Consider the following 23431-nt stretch of genomic DNA (forward strand, 5'->3'; position numbering starts at 1 on the left):
CAAAGTACTAGAGATTATGGCTCTTGGTTTGTGGCCTCCAGTCAGTTTCCTTGTATCCCCTGAAAATGAATTCAGGAGTTTGTTTCACGTTCTTGAAGGAGACCAGCAACCAAAAATAGTATGGATCACTTGGCTAAAAGTTATCTCAGGTTGCTTCTCCTGTTGTCAAGTCCTATGGAATGTAATGATTTAAAATTTTTATCTCCAGACCTTGTTAGTCCGTGGTGTTAAACCCATGATCGTGTTGAGGGCCTGGGTCAACCTGAATCTTGAGATGAAAAAGCATATGACCAGTCATAATTGGGTCAGCCAAGTTAATAGATTTTTGAACTGCCCACGTGATCTGACTCCAGATCAACTTTAATTATGAAAATGGCTGAAATAATTTGATGTCAGTTCTCACTTTTAAGGTATATCTTCAACCAAAGTTGAAGGGATGGAGTAGAAGGCAGTCGTATAGTATTAACAGCACTTCTTCTGCTGTTCTCTGCCCAAATACCTTATACTTTTGCTGCCTTATTCCCTTAACATGCCTTGTATTTTCCCCTTCCCTCATTTTGTTCATGCAATCCTCTTTGCCTCAAATATTTTGTAACTGTCCACTTATTTTTCATCTTCTCTCAAAGCTCAGATCAAGTTATACTAAATTAATAACAAAACTAGTTATTTGTATATTATTTTATTTCTACCTTTATTAGAGCACTTAGCACATTGAGTTAGAATGATTTGCTTCTTTTGACATTCCTGGTATGTGAGTTCTGGTCTCTAGCATATGGTGAGCACCACATAGTAGGTTCTCATTGTATGTTTATTAAATTTAATATAGCTGAGTATAGAGTACATGGGCATTCCAATAGGTAGAGCAGTATAAATAAAAGGGCAAAGTTGAAAACTATAAAACATATTTGGAGACAGGAACAGAGAGCAGAACATTCATAAATTTTTAAATAGCTAAAAATAAAGTCAGAAAAACATATTGCAGCCAGTTTTTGGACACTAGTCTGTTAAATTATTTGGAATCATTCTTCCATGGGACACTCTCACTTTTGTGATAGTCTGTAGAGTTGAAGTATGGACCTGGGGCAAGATGATGGCAATGGAAATGCAAAGGAAGTGATAGTTTTAAAAGAATTTGTACGGAGAAAATTGGTAGTTCTTGGTGACTGATATTTATATAGGGTTTAAGGAAATGGAAAAATCAAATATAAGTCCAAGATTTTGATTTTGGAAATGTTTGGAAGAATAACGATGAATGTACCATTGACAAAATTAGGAAAATTGGGAGATGGAGCTCTTTGGGGAAGTAATGCATTTAGTTTCAAATATATTGTATTTAAGGTCTCCCAAATAGAGATAATTAAGATTTAAGATTTCACATTCATTGCTCTTCAGTCATTTACCTACCACCTTACATTTTTAGAATTAGTTTGCATGTTTTATTTGAATAGTATAAATTATCACTTCTCTAGGATATAAGGAACAGATGTTGATTGAAACAAATTTAACCCTACTGATAGTTGAGAGGTAACAGGAAGAGATAAGCAATCCTTGAGCATTGCTTCTGTCATCTCTACAAGTTCAGTATTCTTCAAAATTTGCTGTGGTCATTAGAGTTAAGAATAGGTCAATAGTCTCTAATCCTTACAACTTTTGGGAGCAGGATTATTTTTATATCCTAATTTATTTTTGCAGAGATTACTTAACATTTTCTTAGTATAACACGAGGCTAGGTGTTGTGGTTGAATACAAAAGTGAACTGGGCATAACCTCTGTCTTTAAAAAAATCACATTCGAATAAGAGAAAAGACATCAGTAATTGTAGTACAAAACAAAATGGAAAGATGAATGTTTTTCTTTCTAAGCAGAATTCTATTCTAGTTTCTTCCCATTTGATATAGTCTGAGAATTATAGTATTATACTTCCTAGACTAAGTGATCTATGAAAATCCTATGTTCTAAGCATTGCCCAAGAAAATGCTTTATCTATCTAGATGTTATAATATATAATTATTATATATAATATAATACATATGTTATTATTTATTTTTTAAATTTTATTTATTTATTTGACAGAGAGAGAGAACGAGGCAGGCAGAGGGAGAGGGAGAAGCAGGCTCCCTGCTGAGCAGAGAGCCCGGTGTGGAGCTTGATCCCAGGACCCTGGGTTCATGACCTGAGCCAAAGGCAGATGCTTAACCAGCTGAGCCACCCAGGTGCCCCAGGAGAAGGGCCACTTTTAATCAGACAAACTTAAAATGTATAAATTATTTCTACTTTTTTTTTTTTTTTTTAAGAGAGGGCAAGAGAAGTGGGAGGGGCAGAAGGAGAGGGAGAGAGAATTTTAAACAGGCTTCATGCCCAGCATGGAGCCCATGTAGGGCTTGATCTTAAAACCCTGATATCATGACCTGAGTGGAAATCAAGAATTGGGCACTTAACCGACTAAGCCACCCTGGTGCCCCAAATTACTTCTACTTCTGTTAGTTCTTTTCAGTCTTCCTTGCCATTACCACCCCACCCTGTTCACTTAGTATGTGCATTTGGCTTAAGTTCACTTATTTTTTTGTCAAAAAATAAAATATGTGGTTCATTCTTCTCCTGGATCAGGTGGTGGTATGTATCACTTGAAATGTCTCTGGGACTGTGCAAACAAGCAACAGTTTTGCCTTTTTCATTAGAGATTTAAATTTAGATCGTGCAAATTTATTTAAAACCATTTATTATTTTTTTATTTTTTAAAGATTTTATTTATTTATTTGACAGAGAGAGACACAGCAAGAGAGGGAACATAAGCAGAGGGAGTGGGAGAGGGAGAAGCAGGCTTCCCGCCGAGTGGGGAGCCCGATGCGGGGCTCGATCCCAGGACCCTGGGATCATGATCTGAGCCGAAGGCAGACGCTTAATGACTAAGCCACCTAGGTGCCCTAAAACCATTTATTATTAATAACATATATTTTGTCAAATGGAACAGACTGACCGATATGTTTTGGTACCTTAAATTATTTATTTGTTTTGCTTAGATGGGCATTATCTAAAAAAGCTAGCCTAGAAACTTTGACCATCAACACTGAGGTTTTGCTTAATAATAAAAATACTGAAGGGGCGCCTGGGTGGCTCAGTCGTTAAGTGTCTGCCTTCAGCACAAGTCATGATCCCAGGGTCCTGGGATCGAGCCCTGCATCGGGCTCCCCGCTCGGCGGGAAGCCTGCTTCTCCCTTTCCCACTCCCCCTGCTTGTGTTCCCTCTCTTGCTGTGTCTCTCTCTGTCAAATAAATAAAAAAAATAAAAAAATAAATCTTTTTTTTTTTAAAAATAAATCTTTAAAAAAAATACTGGAGAGGAAAAGCGTATCTTTTCAAAGTTAGATTAACTTCAAAAATATAAAATTTATGTTAAGAATTAATAGCTCTTGGGGCACCTGGTGTGGCTCAGTCAGTTGGGTGTCTTCCTTTGACTCGGGTCATGATCCCAGGGTCCTGGGATTGAGCCCCGCATCGGGGCTCCCTGCTCAGAGGGGAGCCTGCTTCTCCCTCTCCCTCTGCCACTCCCTTGCTTGTGCTCTCTCACTCTTTCTCTGTCAAATAAATAAATAAAATCTTAAAAAAAGAATTAATAGCTCTCTGCCAATAGGAAAGAAAGAATAATCCTAGGTTGTTTTGGTAGTCACTACTTGGTTTTCATGTTTTGAACATTTAAAATGATCTCTGGAAGCCAGAGGAAAAATATTTGGTTGAATTGCATGTTATAATATTAACGTTTGGCAATATACAAGGTGAAAAATTAGTAAAATACAGTGATTCTTAATCTTTCAGGTCACAAATCCTATCCTATTAAAAGGCTGTATTAAATAAATGCTATAGAACCTCTTCCTCAAAAAAAAACACAAAATGGTATCCATGTTCATAAATAGACACAAAACTACGTACAGCTTTAGGTGATTCATAGGCTTCTTTAACTCTTAGACCTCAAGGTAAGAATCACTGGTTGAAAATGTTACTAATACTACAAAGCTCTTTGAATTCTTCTTGATTTAGACCAACACTTGTGCTCATTCTTCGTTTTTTCTTGTAACTTTTTGTTCCTTATTATGAGCTATTTATATATTTGCAAACATTCATTTAATCTTTTTTTCCAGTTTGTATAGTCTGTCTTTATTCCTTTTGTAAGTTTATTTTTTTCCCTTTTTATTTAAATTACAGTTAGTTAACATTCAGTGTAATATTATATCAGGTGTACAATATAGTGATTCAACATTTTCATGTATCACCTGGTGCTCATCACAAGTGCCCTCCTTAATCCCCATCACCTATCTCCCACCCCCCCCAGTAACCATCAGTTTATTCTCTATAGTCTGTTTCTTGGTTTGCCTCTCTCTCTCTTTTTTTCCCCTTTGCTCATTTGTTTTATTTCTTAAATTCCACATGCGAATGAAATCATATGGTATTTGTCTTTCTCTGACTGACTTGTTTTGCTTAGCATGATGCTCCCTAGCTCTATCCATGTTGTGGCAAATGACAAGATTTTGTTCTTTTTGATGGCTGAATAATATTCTATTGCATTTATACACCACATCTTCTTTGTCTATTTGTTGGTCAGTGGACACTTGGGCTGTTTCCATAATTTAGCTATTGTGGATAGTATCAAGTGCTGAAAACAGTCCCTCCTTTTGTTAGGGGAAGCTGCATTTCAGATGCAGCTATAGATTATCAGACCCTTATCTCTAGGCAACACCCATGACAGTTACTGAATCTCAGTTCTTCCCTCTTAATTATTGAAACCAAAATGGCAATTTTAAAGTTTAGGTTGGCATTTTATTTCTTTATACTGTTCGTAGCCACCTTGAATAATGACCCCTAAAGAATAAAATTAGATTTTATTAATTATATGCACCATTACAAAAATTAAAGAATAAGATCTGCCGGAAGTGTGGTAGGAACTAGATAGACAAAAGTGTATATTTAATGCAAATTCCTTTTGCATGTTCCTTCTACTTGGCAAATGATTATAACTAAATTCAGTTAAGAGTAGAATAGACACATCTATTTTGTATTAATGTTGAAATGTAAGTAATAGAGTTTAGCTAACAATAGCATATGAAAGCTGAAGTTAATGAAATGCATAATGAGAAAAAGTACAATTTTAAGACAGAGTTGTGACTTAATTTTACTCTCTCAGAATGCCCTATTAGTAATTAATTATGCTTACAATTACATTTTACCTGGGAGAAAAGTTCTTTGTGTCCTGCCCCAAACAATAAATAAACTGAAAAGTCTGTTTTTGAAGGCTTGGAAATCTAGGTCCAAGTCAATGTATAGAAAAAAAATACCGTCTTCTCTGTAAGAGATCAGTGGTAATGTTAGTACGATACTGGCGTGGTTGAGGCACTGTGGGTGGTAGAACCAATAGAGGTGTTTAGGAGTGACAGTCAAAACAGGAAATGAGATGTCTGTGGTAGGAACAAGAGAAGAACAGATGGATTTCACAGCACTTATGGTTGATTTTTAAGGTATCCTTTACAATTATAACATCAGTTTTTAAAGTTTTGCAATCTGGAATTAATTTTGTATTTTGGTAATAAAAATCATACTTGATTTATTAAATTTAAAATTTATTGATTTTTTTTAATTTAAAATTTACAAATACTTTAATTACTCTTAAATGCTTCTGTTTTAAATGGGGTTTGAAGTTGTTGGATTTCTAGTACTCTATCTCTTGGTTTTGGTTATTTTCTGAAAATGGAGACTTTTGATAGTAGAAAATTAAAACAGTAAAACTTGAGACTCGACATCAGGTCTTTAAGGCATAGTCAAGCTTGTAACCTATCTATTAAATTTCATATTAAATCCTGTGAGAAATATCATTAGTATTAAAATTCTCTCCTATACTTTAAAGCTGATCCTATGATAGTGTGCCTAGTGTTAACCATTGGGCTCCCAACATTGAGTAATTCTTGCTGTCATCCTACCTAGAATGTAGAACCCAGGTTTGGCTCTTGGACTTCTATGTCGTGTCTCAAGTTACAGCTCACCTGTCCCTAGTTGTGCCTTCATTTTAATGATGGAGGTCTTACACCCAAGTACCAGACCCTAAACCTCCTTTCTCCCAGCAGGTTCATTTAGGAACTGGGTACATGTATTGATCTTTCTTTTGGGTTCTTCCATAGTAGCCTATATGGTATTCTGGGCCTAAATAATTGAGTGTTTTCAACCTTCTATTCCGACAAAGCCCTAAGTATACACGGTTACTTAGTTTGGACTCAAGGTTTGAGGGTTGCCTACTATGTTCTAAGCTCTGTATTAAGATGATATGTATGTGTGTGTGTGTATGCATGCACGTGTGCACATCTGTGTGTACTTACATTAAATACTTGTGTACATATTCATGTATATGTGTGTGTCTGTATTCTTTAACATTATAAAATATGTACTTTCCTCCTATTTTATAGATAAATCAAGTCTTAGAGCAGATAAATAAATTATTCATGGCTACACAGGGATAGACAGTCTGAGAACCACAATTCAAAGCTAGTTCTTGCCCATTCAAGTACTCATTTACTCATCGGGTACTTACTAAGTAGCAGGTGTTAGTCTAGGTTCTGAGGAATCAGTAATGAATAAAAATCCTTGTCCTCTTGGATCTTACTTGCTATGTCAGATGGTGATAAGTACTGTGAAAGAAAATTAAGAGATCAGAGAGGGTAAGGGATGAATGGGGTTGCAGTTTTAAACAGAATTGGAGAAATTTTCCCTGAAGTAGTGACATTTGAGCAGAGACCTAAAGGAAGTGAGAGTGAGCCATGAAAATACCTGAGAATAGATGGTCTCAGACTGAGTTAAAAACAAGCATGGAGGCCTGAGGAAGCGCATCCCTTGTGTGACCTCAGCAGACTTCTACCTGGGAATTTCTGGGCCCCCTGGAATCCTCATTGAACACTTAGTGTCCGTGTGCTTTGTAAATGGTTAAGACACATATCCCATAAATGAATCTCAAATTAGCTTTATTCAGGTTCATTTATTACCTTGCACATAGGAAGCATCTTAGAATTATTTATCTTTTAATCAGGTTTACTTTTTATTTACCAAATCAATTTCTAAAGTGCTGTTTCTTTGTATGATACTTTTCTTTTCCTTCAAATTAAACTATGAAAATGGTCTGCTACAGTTAAAATATGTAGTTAGATTTTCCTCTTTCTATATTTAATTTTATTTTTATTTTTATAAGTAATTAAATGTGAAAATGCTTTTGAAATGGTTACGTATACTTTATACATACAATATGATGTGAATATTGGCACAGTAAGAACATGCATGTTGATTCTTTGTTAATTTTACTTTATTCTTTCTAAGAGCATGGTTTACATGTTGAAATGACATATTGTTTCATTTCATGTGCAACCTGAAATTACTCTGAAGTAGCATAGGCAAAAAGTTTCCTAGTATGTAATTGGATGATAGAAATTAATTTTAAAAAAGTAGCAGTATATATATTATTTTCTTCCTTACATAAGTGATAGGATTATAGAGATATTCAAACATTCATAAAATTTAATGCATCCCATCTATAATTTTCAAGTTCAACAAGATAGACTTTACCTTTTGGTTGAAGTCTACTAAAAAAGTATAAAAGATTAAAGCCTAAGTCATTCATTGTGGAAGTCCCAGCCTTAAAATGTTCAATTAAATTTGCATTGAAAACAAGGAAATTTCTGTTTTAGAAAACATGTTCAATTCAACTCAGCCAACACTTATGAGCACTTATTGTGCTTATGGGAGTTTTATTGGTAAGAAAAAAAATCACCTGTGAAGCTATTGCAGTAGCACTGGTGAGAGTTAATGGAGTTTGAACTCTGGTAGTGATAGTGGGGCACAGGGAAGGAGGGTGGTTAGCTCCACAACGAAAGACATTTTTACATTAAGATAGATGGGTGGCTGGATATGTGGACAGAGGGCACAGGGAGCATTTAAGATAATGTAAAGACTTAACTTCAGCACTGAGTGAGCAAGGACATTATTAAACAAGATAGGAAGTAGGAGAAAGGAAAGGTTTGGAGAGCATGAGAATGTGCATTTCAATTTTGAACCTTTTGAATTAGAGGCATCTGTAGGATATTCATGTAGAAGTGAATATAATACATTTCCATGTCCTTTGAAGATTATTATTAAGAGGGCGCTATTGATTTTTCTTGAAATTCTGGGCCATGGGACAGTTCTAGGCTGTGTGATAGCAATAGTGACCTTTGTCCTAACTCCTGTAACACGGTTAAACCTCAAAATTTAGCACATAATTATATTTTATCTTGTATCATATTCTAAATGTTCTAAATCGCTCTTGTCTCACCTTATGATTGGCTGAGATGAGGTTTCATTCTAACAGGCTCAGCAGTGCTATGGAAGTCCTCCAGCTGGCCTCAGGGATCACTACCACCACAGAATCTTAGAATTTGTTTCTCCTAGTATAGCTGGTGAGGCTGCAGTAGTGAGTATATTAAAGAACTGCTTTCATTCATCCATTCCTCTCTTACTAACTGAGTGCCTGCCATATGAAGGTATTGTTGCTTTAAAACTGGGCATGAAGCAGTTGGGTTGCTGTACTTATAGAAGTAGATACTACAACAAAATCTCATTATAAAGCCTTTTTATTTCTTTTTCAGAGACATCAGTTGTTCTGTGTGTAAAAATTACTTTTTAAATTTCTTGAAACCTTAAAATCACTTCTGGTAGAGCGGGAGGTGTTGAGGGAAATAAAGTGAAAGAATTAAGAACATGAACAAAGTAATATGAACCATCTTAAGATATTACCATGGTATGGATCTGTGCTAGAGGGAATTCTTGCTAGACCTGATCCTGACAGTCATACACTTGCCTAGCGGTTTTAAGTCCTGTCTTTCCTGTTTTCATTTCTTGCCCACTGAGCTTACTGCTGTGGCATGCTAATAATCAAATTTGGGAATTACAGGCAAAGGCTGAACACTGCCTTGGTTCACCCATCTGGAGTCTGTGCAAACATGGCTAACGTGTAGCCTCTAAGTTTCGATTTCTTCCTCTGGAAATGGGGATAAGAGCACTATGTAATCACCTCCTAAGACTGTTCCATTAAATGTAAACTGTTGAGTGCGGTTCCTGGCACATAGCATATGCACAATAAATGTTAGTTATAATTTCATTGAGTTATAATTTCAATGAGTTATGAATCCTAGCAGTACTCTGTCTTCCTTAAAGTGCTAGATAACATTCAAATAAAACAACAGACATTTATTTTTGAAACTTTTAAAAATGTAAATATATTGGTTGATTTTTTCTATTTTATTTTTAGTTTTGAAGTGTTATTATTCATTTCTCTACCTTGAGATTTTCATAATTAATATGTGTATCTAACTTTTCTGTCTTTCCTTGTATATTGATCTCTGCTGTTTTCAAAAAAAAAAAAGGTACCTAGAGATATCCTGATCTCATATTTACAGAAAATAGCTTCTCCGTTGCCTCTTTGCTCCTCTTGCTCTCATGCCCAATCAACCCATATTACAAGAAACCTCTATGAGATCGTGATCAAGGGTGTACAAAAACTAAGAGTACGTAAAGACAAAGCATGCAATCAAGCAGAACAGGTACTTCCAGTAGGGGGAGATATTTACAAAATAATCAAGCCACTTAATATGGCGGTGTAGTGGCAACAAGTTTTAAAAACAAAGCTTTCCCTGTATAAAAAAATCCAGCTAATTAATAATTAAGTAAATATTGGTTAACACTGTGGTTCCTGTTTTGCCAGTTGCCGAACCCAAACTCCTTCTACAAGTTCCTAGAGAAGCACTGTGAGGACTACATACACTCTTACCATTGCCACATAACTTTTCTTACATACGATTTCAGAGGTGGAAGTAAAGATAACATGACGCGCCTCTCTCTCTCTCTCCCCTCTTTCTGAATGTTCAAAAATTGCTAGTGGAAGTTACAGGCTGGATCACTTGAAAACAAAGAAAGTACAGAAGCTATATTTCTGTAGTTCAGAAAGATTTTTTCAGAGGTCCTAGACTATCTAAATAAACTCGTATAGCCCTAAATGACATAAACTAATGGACTGAATCAGAACACTCTCCTTTTTTAAAAAAGCAAGCATTGTTGAAAAGATAACACTTTGTAATTTAGATCTCCAGATTTCTGAAATTTCTGTGAAGCCTGTATTTAAAAGCAAATTAACAACATTTAGATCAGGTTGGATTTGGATTTTTTCAAGTATTTTCAGTAGGATAGTTAAGTTGATTTGAACCTTCACTTTTCCAACAGAAACATCACATTTCTTTCTGTTGGCAACATTGTCCAATAACTGACTACTGTAATAGTCTCTCTGCACTTTGAGATTTAATACTCTTATTCTATCACACTCAAAGAAATTGCTGCCCTGGAACTTGGGGATGTTGAGACTGCCCTTAAACTTGAGAGTCTCACTTAATAGTTGACTGAGTTTTCCCCTCTGTATCATGCCTAAATATTTTGATGTGGGTTTTATTACTTTTGTCTGCGTTAGTAAATTCAGTTTGTAAAATATCCAAAGAACTTTATAATACACAAAATATATCTTAAATAAATTTACTGTAGTGATTTTGGAGCTTAAATTTCTAATTAGTTGATTCAGAAATGGAAGTTACAGGTCTCTGCCAATTTTATTTTTATTAATTAACATGGTAAACATTACCACCAACAACTTAATAGATATTAGCTTTAAAAAGATACTGTCTTAAACATGTAGTTCTTATTTAGAATTCTGCAAGCCTTCATCAGTTTTCTTCTTTTAATTTTTGCTAGAAAATTTCCTTAAAGAATTTAGGAATTATTCTTTGTGTTTAAATTAATTTTATAGGGACGCCTGGGTGGCTCAGTCGGTTAAGCGGCTGCCTTCGGCCTGGGTCATGATCCCAGGGTCCTGGGATCGAGTCCCACATCGGGCTCCTTGCTCAGCAGGGAGCCTGCTTCTCCCTCTCTCTCCCTCTGCTGTGCTCTGTCTGTCAAATAAATAAAATCTTAAAAAAAATGAATTTTTATAATTTTGTAAGTAACTGTGGAGGGTCAGCTATGTTAGTATAGACTTCATAGTGTATAGTTTGGTTTCTGTGGTAGAACCAAAGTTGTTTCCTGGATTGTACCATTCTTCCGTAAGGTGAACATTTTAAATATTTCATTTAAACACCGGATGTATGGGTTTTTTTAAATTATTAAAAGTAATTTTCAATGAATGAACTTAATTAGACTGATCTATTCAAAGAGTTTATTTAAATCACTACAGACACATTGGAATGCCCTTTTTGTAAGCGTCTCAAATAAATTAAATATATAAAAATGGCCATAAAAAACTGAAATTGAGCAAAAAAAAGGCAACTCTATCAGTGTGCATATGTGTTTCTATCTGTTTCATTAGAATAGGCAAGATTATGCTGCAGTAATAAACCTAAAAACTCAGTGACTAAAAAGAACGAAGTTTACTTCTCCTGTATGTTGCAGCCTACAGTGGTTGGCAGCAGTGATGGCCATGTCATAGTCACTCAAGGACTCTGGTTCCATCTTGACACATGCTTCAGTGATTACAGTTCTGGGGAAAAAAAGCATGGTGAATCCTCCAGTTCTCTTAAAACTTCTGTCTGAAAATGGCATAGTTCACTTTGGTGAGATGTGTCCACACCAGAGTTCAACAGGATACGTGATCCTCACACAAAGAGAGGTAGCGGATGTTTGTGGTATGACAATTGACCATACTCTTCTTAATGAGTGAGCATTTGGAAATCATCAATAGTCCTTATAGTAAACTTACAGAATATATGGCTTAAAACTGATCAGGGAAAGGGAATGAACTGTTTTCACTTGATTTTAACATGACAACTTTTAAAACTCATATTGACAGTGCTTTGAACATGCATACACACACACACACACACACACACACACACACACAATTCTTTATGGTCCAAATGGTGCAGGGACTCTTTTACAGTAACATTTATACCACTGGGGACATTGCCGTTGTTCCACATGCAGTCTGCACAGGGAATAACAGTGTAGTGCACACTGATTGCCTTTAAATTCCCAGTTGTAGGTCAGCCAGGACCATTCATAAATTTAATGACCACATTACAGTGTAGCAGGATTTTAAACTTTTATTTTGCTGCTGCTGCTGCTGCTTTTTTTTTTAGCTTTTGGAAGGAAAAAAAGGCCAAATTTTAATTTAGAATTTAAATATATAATTGTGTACACTATTAAGAGAAAACTGGTTGCTACAGATAGCTAATAGCTGAAATAACAAAACAATGGAACCATTAGAGATATTGTCAAAATTCACACTGAAATGGAAATATTATAATTTTTTGTAAAGATCCAGTGTTTTTCATTTATTTTTTAAATCTCACACAAATTAGCATTAATTAGATATTGCTAACATTTCTTTTTATCCTGGTCTTTTTAGGTATTACCAATTTTCCCAAAATATTTTGTGAGACTTCCCAGAAGCTGGTGAGTGTGGAGGCCTTTGCTCTGGCTGTGAGATCTTATTCTGTACCAAATTTGGGAATATGTACTCCTTTTGAACAGTTGCTTACAGCCCTTCGAGGAAATAAAAAACAGAGAACTGGTAAGTGTGTATGTATGTTTTTTTAGTATTAGAAGCAACATAATGCTCATATATGTTCATATATTCTAACATGTTCTTAATTTATTGTTCCATCAGTGCTCTTCTATCATGAGCACTGATAGATTGGCTTATACTTAGATGAGTAGGTTTTCTTATGCATCATGTTATACAGAACAACTTAGTTACAGATCTCCACATTTTTTCCCTACACTTTAGTCCAGTTATCAGTCTTTTCCTTTATAATTGTTTTTTTTGTATCAAGTAACATTTTAATTTTTTTAATTTTAAGATTTTATTTATTTGAGAGAGAGAGAAAGCAAGAGAGAGCACGAGCCGGGGGCAGGGAGAAGGAGAAGCAGGCTTCCTGCTGAGCAGGGAGCCCGATGTGGGGCTCAATCCCAAGATTCCAGAATCATGACTTGAGCCGAAGGCAGACGCTTAACCAAGTGAGCCACCCAGGTGCCTGTCAAGGAACTTTTTTTTTTTTTTTTAAATAATGTTCTGTGGGTCTTCTTATTTATGTTGTTAATTCAAATTTTGATTCATAGCAGCTAAACTAATAGAGATCTATCATGCAGGCACAATGAAATCTCTTTATTATTTTCATATGTAATTATAGAAAACATGAACATTAACTGATGATTTTTTGTTGCATTTTGTTTCTTTAATAGCAGTATTTTAATTTTGTTTTATTTTTGTTCAGGTGAAAATGTGAAACCAGATGAATTTATGAATTTGAAAAAATCTCATGAAGTTCAGGCTATGTCAGAGCTGATCAGCAGTATTGCTGATTACTATGGAATAAAGCAGGTAAGAGAATTTCCTTGTATTTTCAAGTGTTAAAATTAGTGCCTTTTTTTTTTTGTTATACATTTACGTTCTTATCTATGATCACTGTCTAGCCTTTGAATGTCATTAAATAATAGCTGATGTTAGTTTTGTCAGACACTTTAAATATGTCCTCTCATTTCCCAGTACACTATGATTATAACAAATTTATACTAAAAATAAGATATGACTATTCATGTTTTGCCACAGATTTCACTCTTTTAAATTATCTTTAATAAATTTCCAACTTGAGGCAGCATTATGATAATGACATTCTGCATAATTGTTTGCCACTGGGTGTTCTCAGAACCTGGGTTTCCAAGCTATGGTCTGGGGTACCTGCCTCATTATAGTAACACAAAGAAACTATGTTTTAGGACTTGGATTCTTTCACAGTGTCAGAATCACAGTGCATTCCTGTTGTGAAAAGTAGCTTTTGTGAAGCAGTATTGTCTGAAAACAGATGTTAAAATAAAATCAGAGATTGCCTGTATTGACCTATAAAAATAGTGAGTTATTTTTCTTATCCCTGGCTTGTAAAAATAGTAAATTATATTTCTTATCTCTACAAGAACATCTATGGGGGTAGTGGAGGATCTTCCCTCCTTCAGTTTCTGTTAGGCATTAGAATCTTTTTCATGGACTCTTCCAGACTTGTGGAGAGTTTGAGGATGATTAGAAAACTGTCACAGCTTGGACTGGGCATGCAGAGCCACTTATGGCAGCGTAGATCTCTAGGTTAGGGGCTAGAGGGAAGAGCTAAGGCAGCAATTTTCAACCTTTTATTTAACGTATCATACCTAGTGGTACCTACATGGATCAGTAACAGGCTTACCATGGCAGTGATACTCAGCTGGAGTAAAAGGGGCAATTATACAGTAATAAACTACTGCCATACATATTACATGGATGGATATTAGAAACATAAAATTGAGTGGAAAATTAAAGTGTACAGAAGACTACATATTTTATGGTACCATTTTTTTAAAGCTTTTAAGCAAAATAATGGTATATTCTTAATGCAAAAAATGCATGCAAAACAGCTATTAAAGAAGCAAGGGAATCATAATTTGAGAATAGTTGTTACTTCTGGCCTAGGAAGCAGTGAGATGAGATATGGAAGGAAAACATAGTTATGTGCAGTGGAAATACATTTTCATTCGTAGGATGGCTGGTAGGTTCACTGTTATAGCAGATACTATTGGATGCCTAACCCAAATATTCTCGGACATTTCATGGTGTGCCAGCCTGTCTTCTACCTGGCAATATCTGCATTTTCCCCTGTGGGTTTTCTCTGGCTGCCAAAGTAAAGTACTACTTGTATATAGGTTCTGGGAATTAATTCTTCCCTTTGAACAGCCTTGAATTAATGATTGATGAAAGTTGATGTAGCCATTTCAGGTAGGATGATTCTGAGGTATGTGTTGTACACTAGCTCCCAAGTGGTATCTTTCTTAATAGCACAGATTTTATTGGGCTGCCTTCCTTTCTCCTTTTCAGTTTTCTACTTCCCTCCCAAATAATTTGCTTATACTTAAATCTTTGCTGTAGAATGTGCTCTGTGATAACCCAAACTAAGATAAGTGCTATTTATTATTGTGCTTCATAACTTTACATTTAGACTACATTTATTCTTTATTTATATGAAACATTAAGTAATAAATAACTTTAAATTCACACAGCAGATTATTTTATTTCTAAAGTGCAGAGAAATTTTGAAATACTTTAAGGTATCATGTTAGACCTGCTTTCGGGGGACTTGATTATAGCACTGAGGCTTGTTCTTAGGGAATGAAATAACCTAAATTAAAGACTTAAAGTCATTCTCTTGAAATCACTTTATAGCAGTATTTGAATCTCACAATAGTAAAGTTTAAGGTCTATTATATGTGTACAACTTTTACTTTTAAAATGCAGATTTAGTAAGCACAGATTTCATGGGGCTAGATGGAAACCCAGATTCTGAAATACCTAACTTTACTAGTGACCATAGACACCAGAGAAGAAAACAAAACAGAATTCATTTTTGTCCCAGCTACATTGCTCCCTACATGCCAAAAACCTTTGCCTCTCTCACGCACATTACCAAGGCTTCTTAATTTTTATTTCCAAAATATGTTCATTCATTCATACCTGCATGCATGCATCCATTTAACAGATACTTCATTAGCTCCTACCATGTGTCACACACTATTACAGATACTGAGGATGCAGTAATGAACAAAACTAATGATATCTTTGCCCCATGGCATTTATATTCTAATGGGGAAAGATAGATCATAAAGTGATTATACGTATATTTTTTGGTGTGTGTTGGTATACTTTAAAGAGAAAAAATAAAAAGCAAAGGAAGTAGCTAATTCAGAGATGGGAGATTAAAGCTGTTGCTAAGAAAGGGAGGAACAACTAAGAACTCGTTTTAAACTCATTTGAATTAAGGCCTCCTTCAGGAGGTAAGAGAGTTACCCATTAGAATATCTGGACAAAAAACTTTTCAGATAGAACGGATAACATGCTCAGTGGACCTAGAGTAGGAGTATGTCTGGTGTGTTCTTGAAACAGCCTGAAAGCCGGATCAGCTCCATTGGAGAGAGCAAGGGCAAAGCAGTAGGAGCTGTGGTTGGAGTGGTAGAAGGCAGGTCATAAAGTTGTAGAGTGTTAGAGGTCATTGTGATATTTTGGGCTTTTATCCTGAAAGAGATGAGAAACCGTTGGACACACTGGATCACTCTGGTTGCTGTGTTGAGAACTGTTACAAAGCAGATATTTTCACTGTCTTTGCCTTTTTTAACCATAGTCTTTGTAGACATTCAAGCTGGTTCTTTTCAGAAATTGGCTCCTACCTGAGCATGTGAAGAGTTTTCAGAGTTAAGGCATAAATCCCAATAACAAAAGAGGTTAGTAAGGAAGAGATAAGGTTAAAGAGTTGAAGAGAGATTTTGCTAAGAGGAGTGGTATGATCAGACTTTGTTTTGTTCTCCTGAGTATAGACTTGAGGGAAAGGAGCAGAGAGACTATTGAGGAGGTTGTTGCAGTAAGGCAGGCTTAGGGTGCAGTTGCTAAGATTATGGATTTGCTCACATTTCACACATAGGGTATGAGAGAAAGAAAGGAGTCGTAATTTCCACCTGGAGATAAGTATGGAGATACCATTAACTATGATGGAGAATATTATGGGAAAAGCAGGTTTTACAGAGAATATCAAGAACGTAGTTTTGAACACATTAAATTTGGGATTCTTATTAGATATTGAAGTATAAATGTTTAGTAGACTGTTGGTTATATGAGTATAAAGTTCATGGGAGAATTTCATACTAGAATTACAAATTTGAAAGTCATTAGCCTAGAATGGTAATTAGATCTCTAGGTCAGATAACAAAATATAGCTCTTCTAGATGCTGAACTCAAGGAAACAAACTGAGGGTTGCTGGAGGGAGGGGGAGGGATAATTGGGAGATGGGCAGTAAGGAGGGCACTTAATGTCATGAGCACTGGGTGTTATATGCAACTGATGAATCACTAAATTCTATCTCTGCAACTAATAAAAAAAGATACTATGAACCTCCTTATTTAAAAACAAAACAAAAAAGATGTAACTGTGTGAAGGGATGGCTATGTTAATTAGCTTGCCTGTAGTAGTCATTTCACTATGTATATCAAAACATCATGTTGTATATCTTAAATACAATTTTTATTAAAAACGGCAGACTCAAAAAAATATGTAACTTTTTTTTTTTTTAAGATTTTATTTATTTATTTAATAGAGCGTGAGGGGGAACACAAGTAGAGGGAGTGGGAGAGGGAGAAGCAGCCTTCCGGCTGAGCAGGGAGCCTGATGCAGGGCTTGATCCCAGGACCCCAGGATCATGACCTGAGCCGAAGGCAGTCGTTTAACTAACTGAGCCACCCAGGCGCCCAATATGTAACTCTTCTATATGAAGTGTATTACTGTACTAATAGTGTTAAGAAATGTCCCCACTCTGTGTAACAATGTTTCTGTGGGAAAGTCTCCTAAACAGAATTAGGAGACTAGGAAGATACCTCCCACCAGGCATTGGACTGGAAAATCCTTTATTCTCAAACCCATAAAATGATCAGGAAGGAAAAGACTGCTGTGAGTAAAGGATAATAGGAGATCAGGATGGTGGAGATTTTGCTCTTCAGATCAGATAGTTTGAAGGCAAAATGTTGTATGGCTTATGTTACTTAATTGCATAGATGTTTTCATTGTGTTGCTGATACCACATATGCTACTAAATTAGACAAATCTGGAGAGGGGATAAAAGTCAACTTGGATCAATAAAATAGGAGTGTAAGTCAACTGATAGATTTCCTAGGAGAATTCGCCCATTACTGAAAAGGTTTTAGATATAATACTGTGAAGACATGATTCTTAGAGTTTCTACAGCCATCTCACAACCAGAGAAATTACAAATAAGATGCCCCCAAGGCTGTTTGTGGTTGAGCCTTTGAATGGTTCAGCCACTGTACTGCCAGATTTCTTAAGTGGGGTGGATTTTCTTCATTGTTCAAAACTTGATGTTCTGTTACTTGCAGCCAGGATATTCTTGACTCACAAGTGGAATTGCCATAAACAGATAGAGGAACAAACTCAATTGCCTCTTGGTAAGAAAACATTTACACTGATAGGAACAAATGTACTGATGCTTGTAAGCAACCCACTGGTTGCTAACTTTAAGGTTGTCATCAGCATCAGTAAGTGTGTTTCATAGAAGGAAAGGAATAGAGAGCTTTGCTTTCTCTGGAGTTTCAGATAGGAGAGAACTGACTAAGAGTTTCTACTGTATAGCCCTTGTATTCATGAGTATAGGTATGGTATCTTCAGTTAGATTGTAATTCCTTAAAATCAAGATATATAATGCTTCTGTATTTCTCATAATACCTAGCCCAGAGATGAACATAAAAAAGGGCAGAGGGAGTTCTTTGTAAGCTTATTTATGGGAATTATTTATTGGAGTCTTACCTATGAACTGCCTGAATTGCAAGACCCTAAAATTTTTGAGGATTTAATTAATGGAATTACTTCAGATATAAGAATGTTTCCTGGGGGCACCTGGGTGGCTCAGTCGGTTAAGCGTCTGCCTTCGGCTCAGGTCATGATCCCAGGGTCCTGGGATCGAGTCCCACATTGGGCTCCCTGCTCGGCGGAGAGCCTGCTTCTCCCTCCCCCTTTGCCTGCCTCTCTGCCTACTTGTGCTCTCTATCTCTCTGTCAAATAAATAAATAAAATCTTTAAAAAAAAAAAAAAAAAAAGAATGTTTCCTGGAGTGGCTCATACTTATCAGTGTTTAACTGATTTTAGGATAGACATAAAATTAGATACTGATTTCTTATGATAGTATTCCTGTAATTATTTATTTCTTATGAAATGACATGGCAGTACAGTAACAATCTCGGTAATATTTAATTTTCTTATTTTTAGTTTTATTGAGGTATAATTTACATATTCACCAATTCTAGGTGTACATGTTGATGAACTTGGTGTGTACAGTTGTGTAACCACCACCATAATCAAAAATATTTGCCATCATAAAAAGTTTCCTCATGCCCTTCCACAAGCTATTTCTTTCTCCATTCTCAGGTAACTACTGACCTGCTTGTAGTTGTTGTTTTGTTTTGAAGTAAACTCCTCCCCCAGCATGGGGCTCAAACTCATGACCCTGAGATCAAGAGGCATATGCTCTCCCAACTGAACTAGCTGGGCACCCCTGACCTGCTTGTAGTTTTGAATTTTCTTTTTTTTTTTGCCCTTTATATATATATATTTTTAATTAACATATAATATATTATTTGTTTTGGGGTACAGGTCTGTGATTCATCAGTCTTACACAATACCCGTAGTTTTGAATTTTCTAGAACGTCATATAGGTGGAATCAAATAGGATGAGGACTTTTGTGTTTGAATTGTTTCCTTCAGCACATAACTTTTGAGAGTCATCAATGTTGTATTTACTCTGTTTCTCTTTAGGACATGGTATAGATATACTACAATTTGTTTTGCCACTTACAAGTTGATGGACATTTGCGATGTTACCATTTTTTTTTAGCTGCTATGAATATTCACATATAAGACTTTGTGTGAACATGTTTTCATTTATCTTTGGCAGAGAGCCTGAATTGGGATTTGTAGGTCATGTAATAGGTGTACGTTTTACCTTTAGGATAAGCTACCAGTGTTTTTCAAAGTGCCTGAACCACTTTACATTTGTGTGTATCTCATTATGATTTTAATTTGCATTTCCCTGATGACTAGTGATGTCGGGCATCTTTTCATATTGCCCATTTGTATATCTTCTTTTGTGAAGTGTGCGTTTAAATATTTTGCCAATTGTTAAGTTGTTTGCTTGTCTTATTTTTGAGTTGTAAGAGTTCTTTGTATATTCTGGATACAAACCATTGGTCAGATATATGTTTTGCAAATATTTCTTTTTTTAACTATGTACTTTTAATAGCAAAATTTTTAATTTTAATGAAGTCTGTTTTTTCAGTTAGTTCTTTTGTAAAAGCAAATACTTTTTATGTCCTGCATAAGGAATCTTTGCCCCCTCAGTGTCACAAAAATGGTTCTCATGCTTTCTTCCAAAATTTAATAGTTTTTACTATCACATTTAGATTTGTGATATACTTTTTTTTATAATTTTATTGTTATGTTAGTCACCATACATTACATCCTTAGTTTTTGATGTAGTGTTCCATGATTGTTTGCGTATAACACCCAGTGCTCCATTCAATACGTGCCCTCTTTAATACCCATCACCAGGCTAACCCAACCCCCTTCCCCCCTTCCCTCTAAAACCCTCAGTTTGTTTGTCAGAGTCCATAGTCTCTCATGGTTCATCTCCCCCTCCGATTTCCCCCCCTCCGTTTTTCCCTTCCTACTATCTTCTTCTTTTTTTTTTCTTTTAAACATATAATGTATTATTTGTTTCAGAGGTACAGGTCTGTGATTCATCAGTCTTACACAATTCACAGCACTCACCATAGCACATACCCTCCCCGGTGTCCATACACTTTTAATTAAGTTTTGTGTTTGCTGTGTGATAGGTAAAGTTCACTTTTTTCCCCGGACAGACATCCATTATACTAGCACCATTTGTTGAAAAGATTATCTTCTCTATTGGATTACCTTAGCTATTTTGTCAAAAATCAGTTGATTATATAAGTTTGGGTCTATTTCTGTATGCTGTTCTTTTCTGTTGATTTATTTATCTGTTTTGATTAAAGCACTATGCTGTTTTTGATTACTGTAGTTTTATATTAATTCCTGAATCAGGATAAATGTTCCAACGTTATTCTTTTTCAAAATTGTTTTGGTTATTCTAGGTACTCTGCCTTTTCATATAAACTATAATATCTAGTTGTCAATTTTTTAAGAAACCCTGCTGGGGTTTTGATTAGGATTGTGTTGAATCTGCAAGTCATTTTGGGGGATTGACATCTTCATTTTAAGTCTGTGCCATTTCGTGAACATGGTGTATCTTTATTTAGATCTTTTAAATTTTTTCTCTGCTTAAAGTTTTCAGTGAATAGGCCTTGCAGAACCTTCACTAAATTTATTCCTAGATATTATATTTTTTTGCTATTTTAATTCAGTTGGTTTTAAATTTTATATTCTAATTGTTCTTTGCTACTATATTGTATATGTTCTTTTGGTTCATTATGAATTTCTAATGATCCCGTATCCTGACACATTGCTAAATTCACTTGCTAGTTGTTAGTTTTGTATATTCCTTTAGATTTTCTACAGATGCAATCATGTCATCTATGAAGAAAGACAGTTTTATTTCCCATATTTATATCTTTTACGTCTATTCCTTGACTTATTATAGTGTCTAGAACCTCCTTTAAAATGTCAAATAAAAATGATGAAAATGGTTGGTTTTTAGTAGGAATCAAAAATTAAAAAACAAACATAACAGGTTGTATAAATTACACAACCATTTCTTTACTTGCTTTTTAAAAAGATATTGAGAATGCTTTCTGTTCTCATCTGACTAAAATCCTTTATTTCATTCTGTTTTTCTTACTTTAGGTAATTGACCTGGGTTCTGGAAAAGGCTACCTAAGCTCTTTTTTGTCCTTGAAGTATGGCTTAAAAGTTTATGGAATTGATTCATCAAATACCAATACTCATGGAGCTGAGGAGAGAAACAGGAAATTGAAGAAACATTGGAAAGTCTACCATACTCGGTCAAAATTAGATGTCAATGGACTGGCATTAAAAATGGCAAAAGAAAGGAAAGTGCAGAATGAAATTAAGTATAAAGTAGATATTGAGGGAATATGTAACAACAGTCCTGCAAATCAAGAAAAGATGTCTGCCTCAGGTTTTTTGCCAGATTTTTCGGATTCTCTAATTTCTAACATTAGAACACAAATGGAAAACCTACATGTGTATTCACATCGAGAAGAAAACTTGTGTTTTGAAAATGCCTTTGCTCTTATAGACCTTTTGCCTATTAATGCCATAGAACCTACTTCATTCCAAACACCTAAGAGAAAAATGTCTGAAGCAAATAAAGAGAGAAGAAAACTGACATCAAAGTCAAATGAATCAAATATATATTCACCTTTAACATCTTTTATCACTGCTGATTCAGAACTACATGATATTATTAAAGATCTGGAGGTGATTTCACTTTTGAATTCCTTAATTTATAAAAATGCTCTAAGACATGGAATTAAATATTAATAGTAGCTTACTTAACTTTATCTTTTTGATTACATTAATCTAAAGGGCCAAGAAATATGATCAGAGGCTATATACAAACTATTATAAGAATCTAATATAAGATTAGCTAGAAGAATGTTTCTTGAGTTCTGTAGTGAATTAGCAGTTTAATAACCCAAATTAACCAATACCTTTCCTCCCCTCCCCATAACATACATATACAATATTTAAATATTTTACTATTAGGATAAAATAGTGATTGCATATTTTTGTCTGACACCTGATAATGTTATTAACTAATAGTATATGATGAATATAGTAAAGAATGAGATTAAATTTTCTTGTAATATCTTTAGGGAGAGCTAAGCTAAGTTTAAAGAGAGAGATTTATGCCTCTGTTGTTCTACCTGTAATTAGTAATAGACCCTCCCTCTCTAAATTCCCTTCTACTTACAATGTTGTAACATCTAAATAAAACCTACCCAAACTGCCTAGTCATTGAGAAAACAAAGTAGTTGCACAACCCTCCAAAAACTTTGAAGACAGTGGCGGTTGAAGCAACTGAATGTTCTATCAGGTCAAAGCTACTTACAGGTACATTTTTTTTGTTTATAAAGTTTAGACTTAAGCTTTGCTTAAGGTCTAGAATACATGGCGTAAAAAAACATTTTTAGTAGAATAACTTAAATAAAATAATTGCATTTGTTCTGAAGATAGTTATAAAAATATACTTTACTCACAACTTAACATGTCTATTATTTTGAATTTATAATAACATGATGATGATGATAAGAATAGAAAACATGTACTGAATTTTATTGTGTGCCAGAGGTTGTACTAAGTCATTTACCAGTATTAGCTTACTTAAATTTTACAACAGCCCATTGAGATAGGTACTATTATCCTCATTTTACAGATGAGGAAGTTAAGACACTGAAGAGTTAAAACAAACTTGGTATATTGATTAAGATCTGTGAATGTATGTATGTGCCCATTCTGTATGTGTGTACATTAAAAAATTTTTTTTATTGAATTTAATATTGCTATATTTGATGTAACGAATAAACTATACTTTTTTGGTGTTGGAGTAGAAATGCCAACTTAGCACCACTTATTCTGTACGGCAGTATTTTATAAGTTTCGGTAGGCAGTTTGTGAAGAGGTAAATAAAAATATTGACTAGAAGCTGTAAATGTATCTCAAATCACAAGTTTGTTCTAGTAATACGTGCTTCATTTGACTATCCAGTCTTTAATTTGGCTAGTTATTAAGCAAATATTAGTTGTAAAAGAGATCAGA

General features: G+C 34.9%; 1 protein-coding gene across 9 annotated transcripts in view; it reads left to right on the forward strand.

Annotated features, from left to right (window-relative positions):
- METTL25 (methyltransferase like 25) overlaps positions 1-23431 on the forward strand; it is a 155026-nt gene that overhangs the window by 10074 nt on the left and 121521 nt on the right. For all 9 annotated transcript variants that reach the window (XM_081822158.1, XM_081822156.1, XM_081822160.1 and 6 more), the window contains exons 2-4: positions 12448-12612; positions 13316-13422; positions 21494-22090. In XM_081822158.1, coding sequence (XP_081678284.1) covers positions 12448-12612; positions 13316-13422; positions 21494-22090 — 869 coding nt within the window. The remainder of the gene's footprint in view (positions 1-12447; positions 12613-13315; positions 13423-21493; positions 22091-23431) is intronic.

This window comes from Leptonychotes weddellii, chromosome 5 (genome assembly GCF_054177405.1).
Source record: "Leptonychotes weddellii isolate Sample4059 chromosome 5, ASM5417740v2, whole genome shotgun sequence".
In the NCBI taxonomy this organism is placed as follows: domain Eukaryota; kingdom Metazoa; phylum Chordata; class Mammalia; order Carnivora; family Phocidae; genus Leptonychotes; species Leptonychotes weddellii.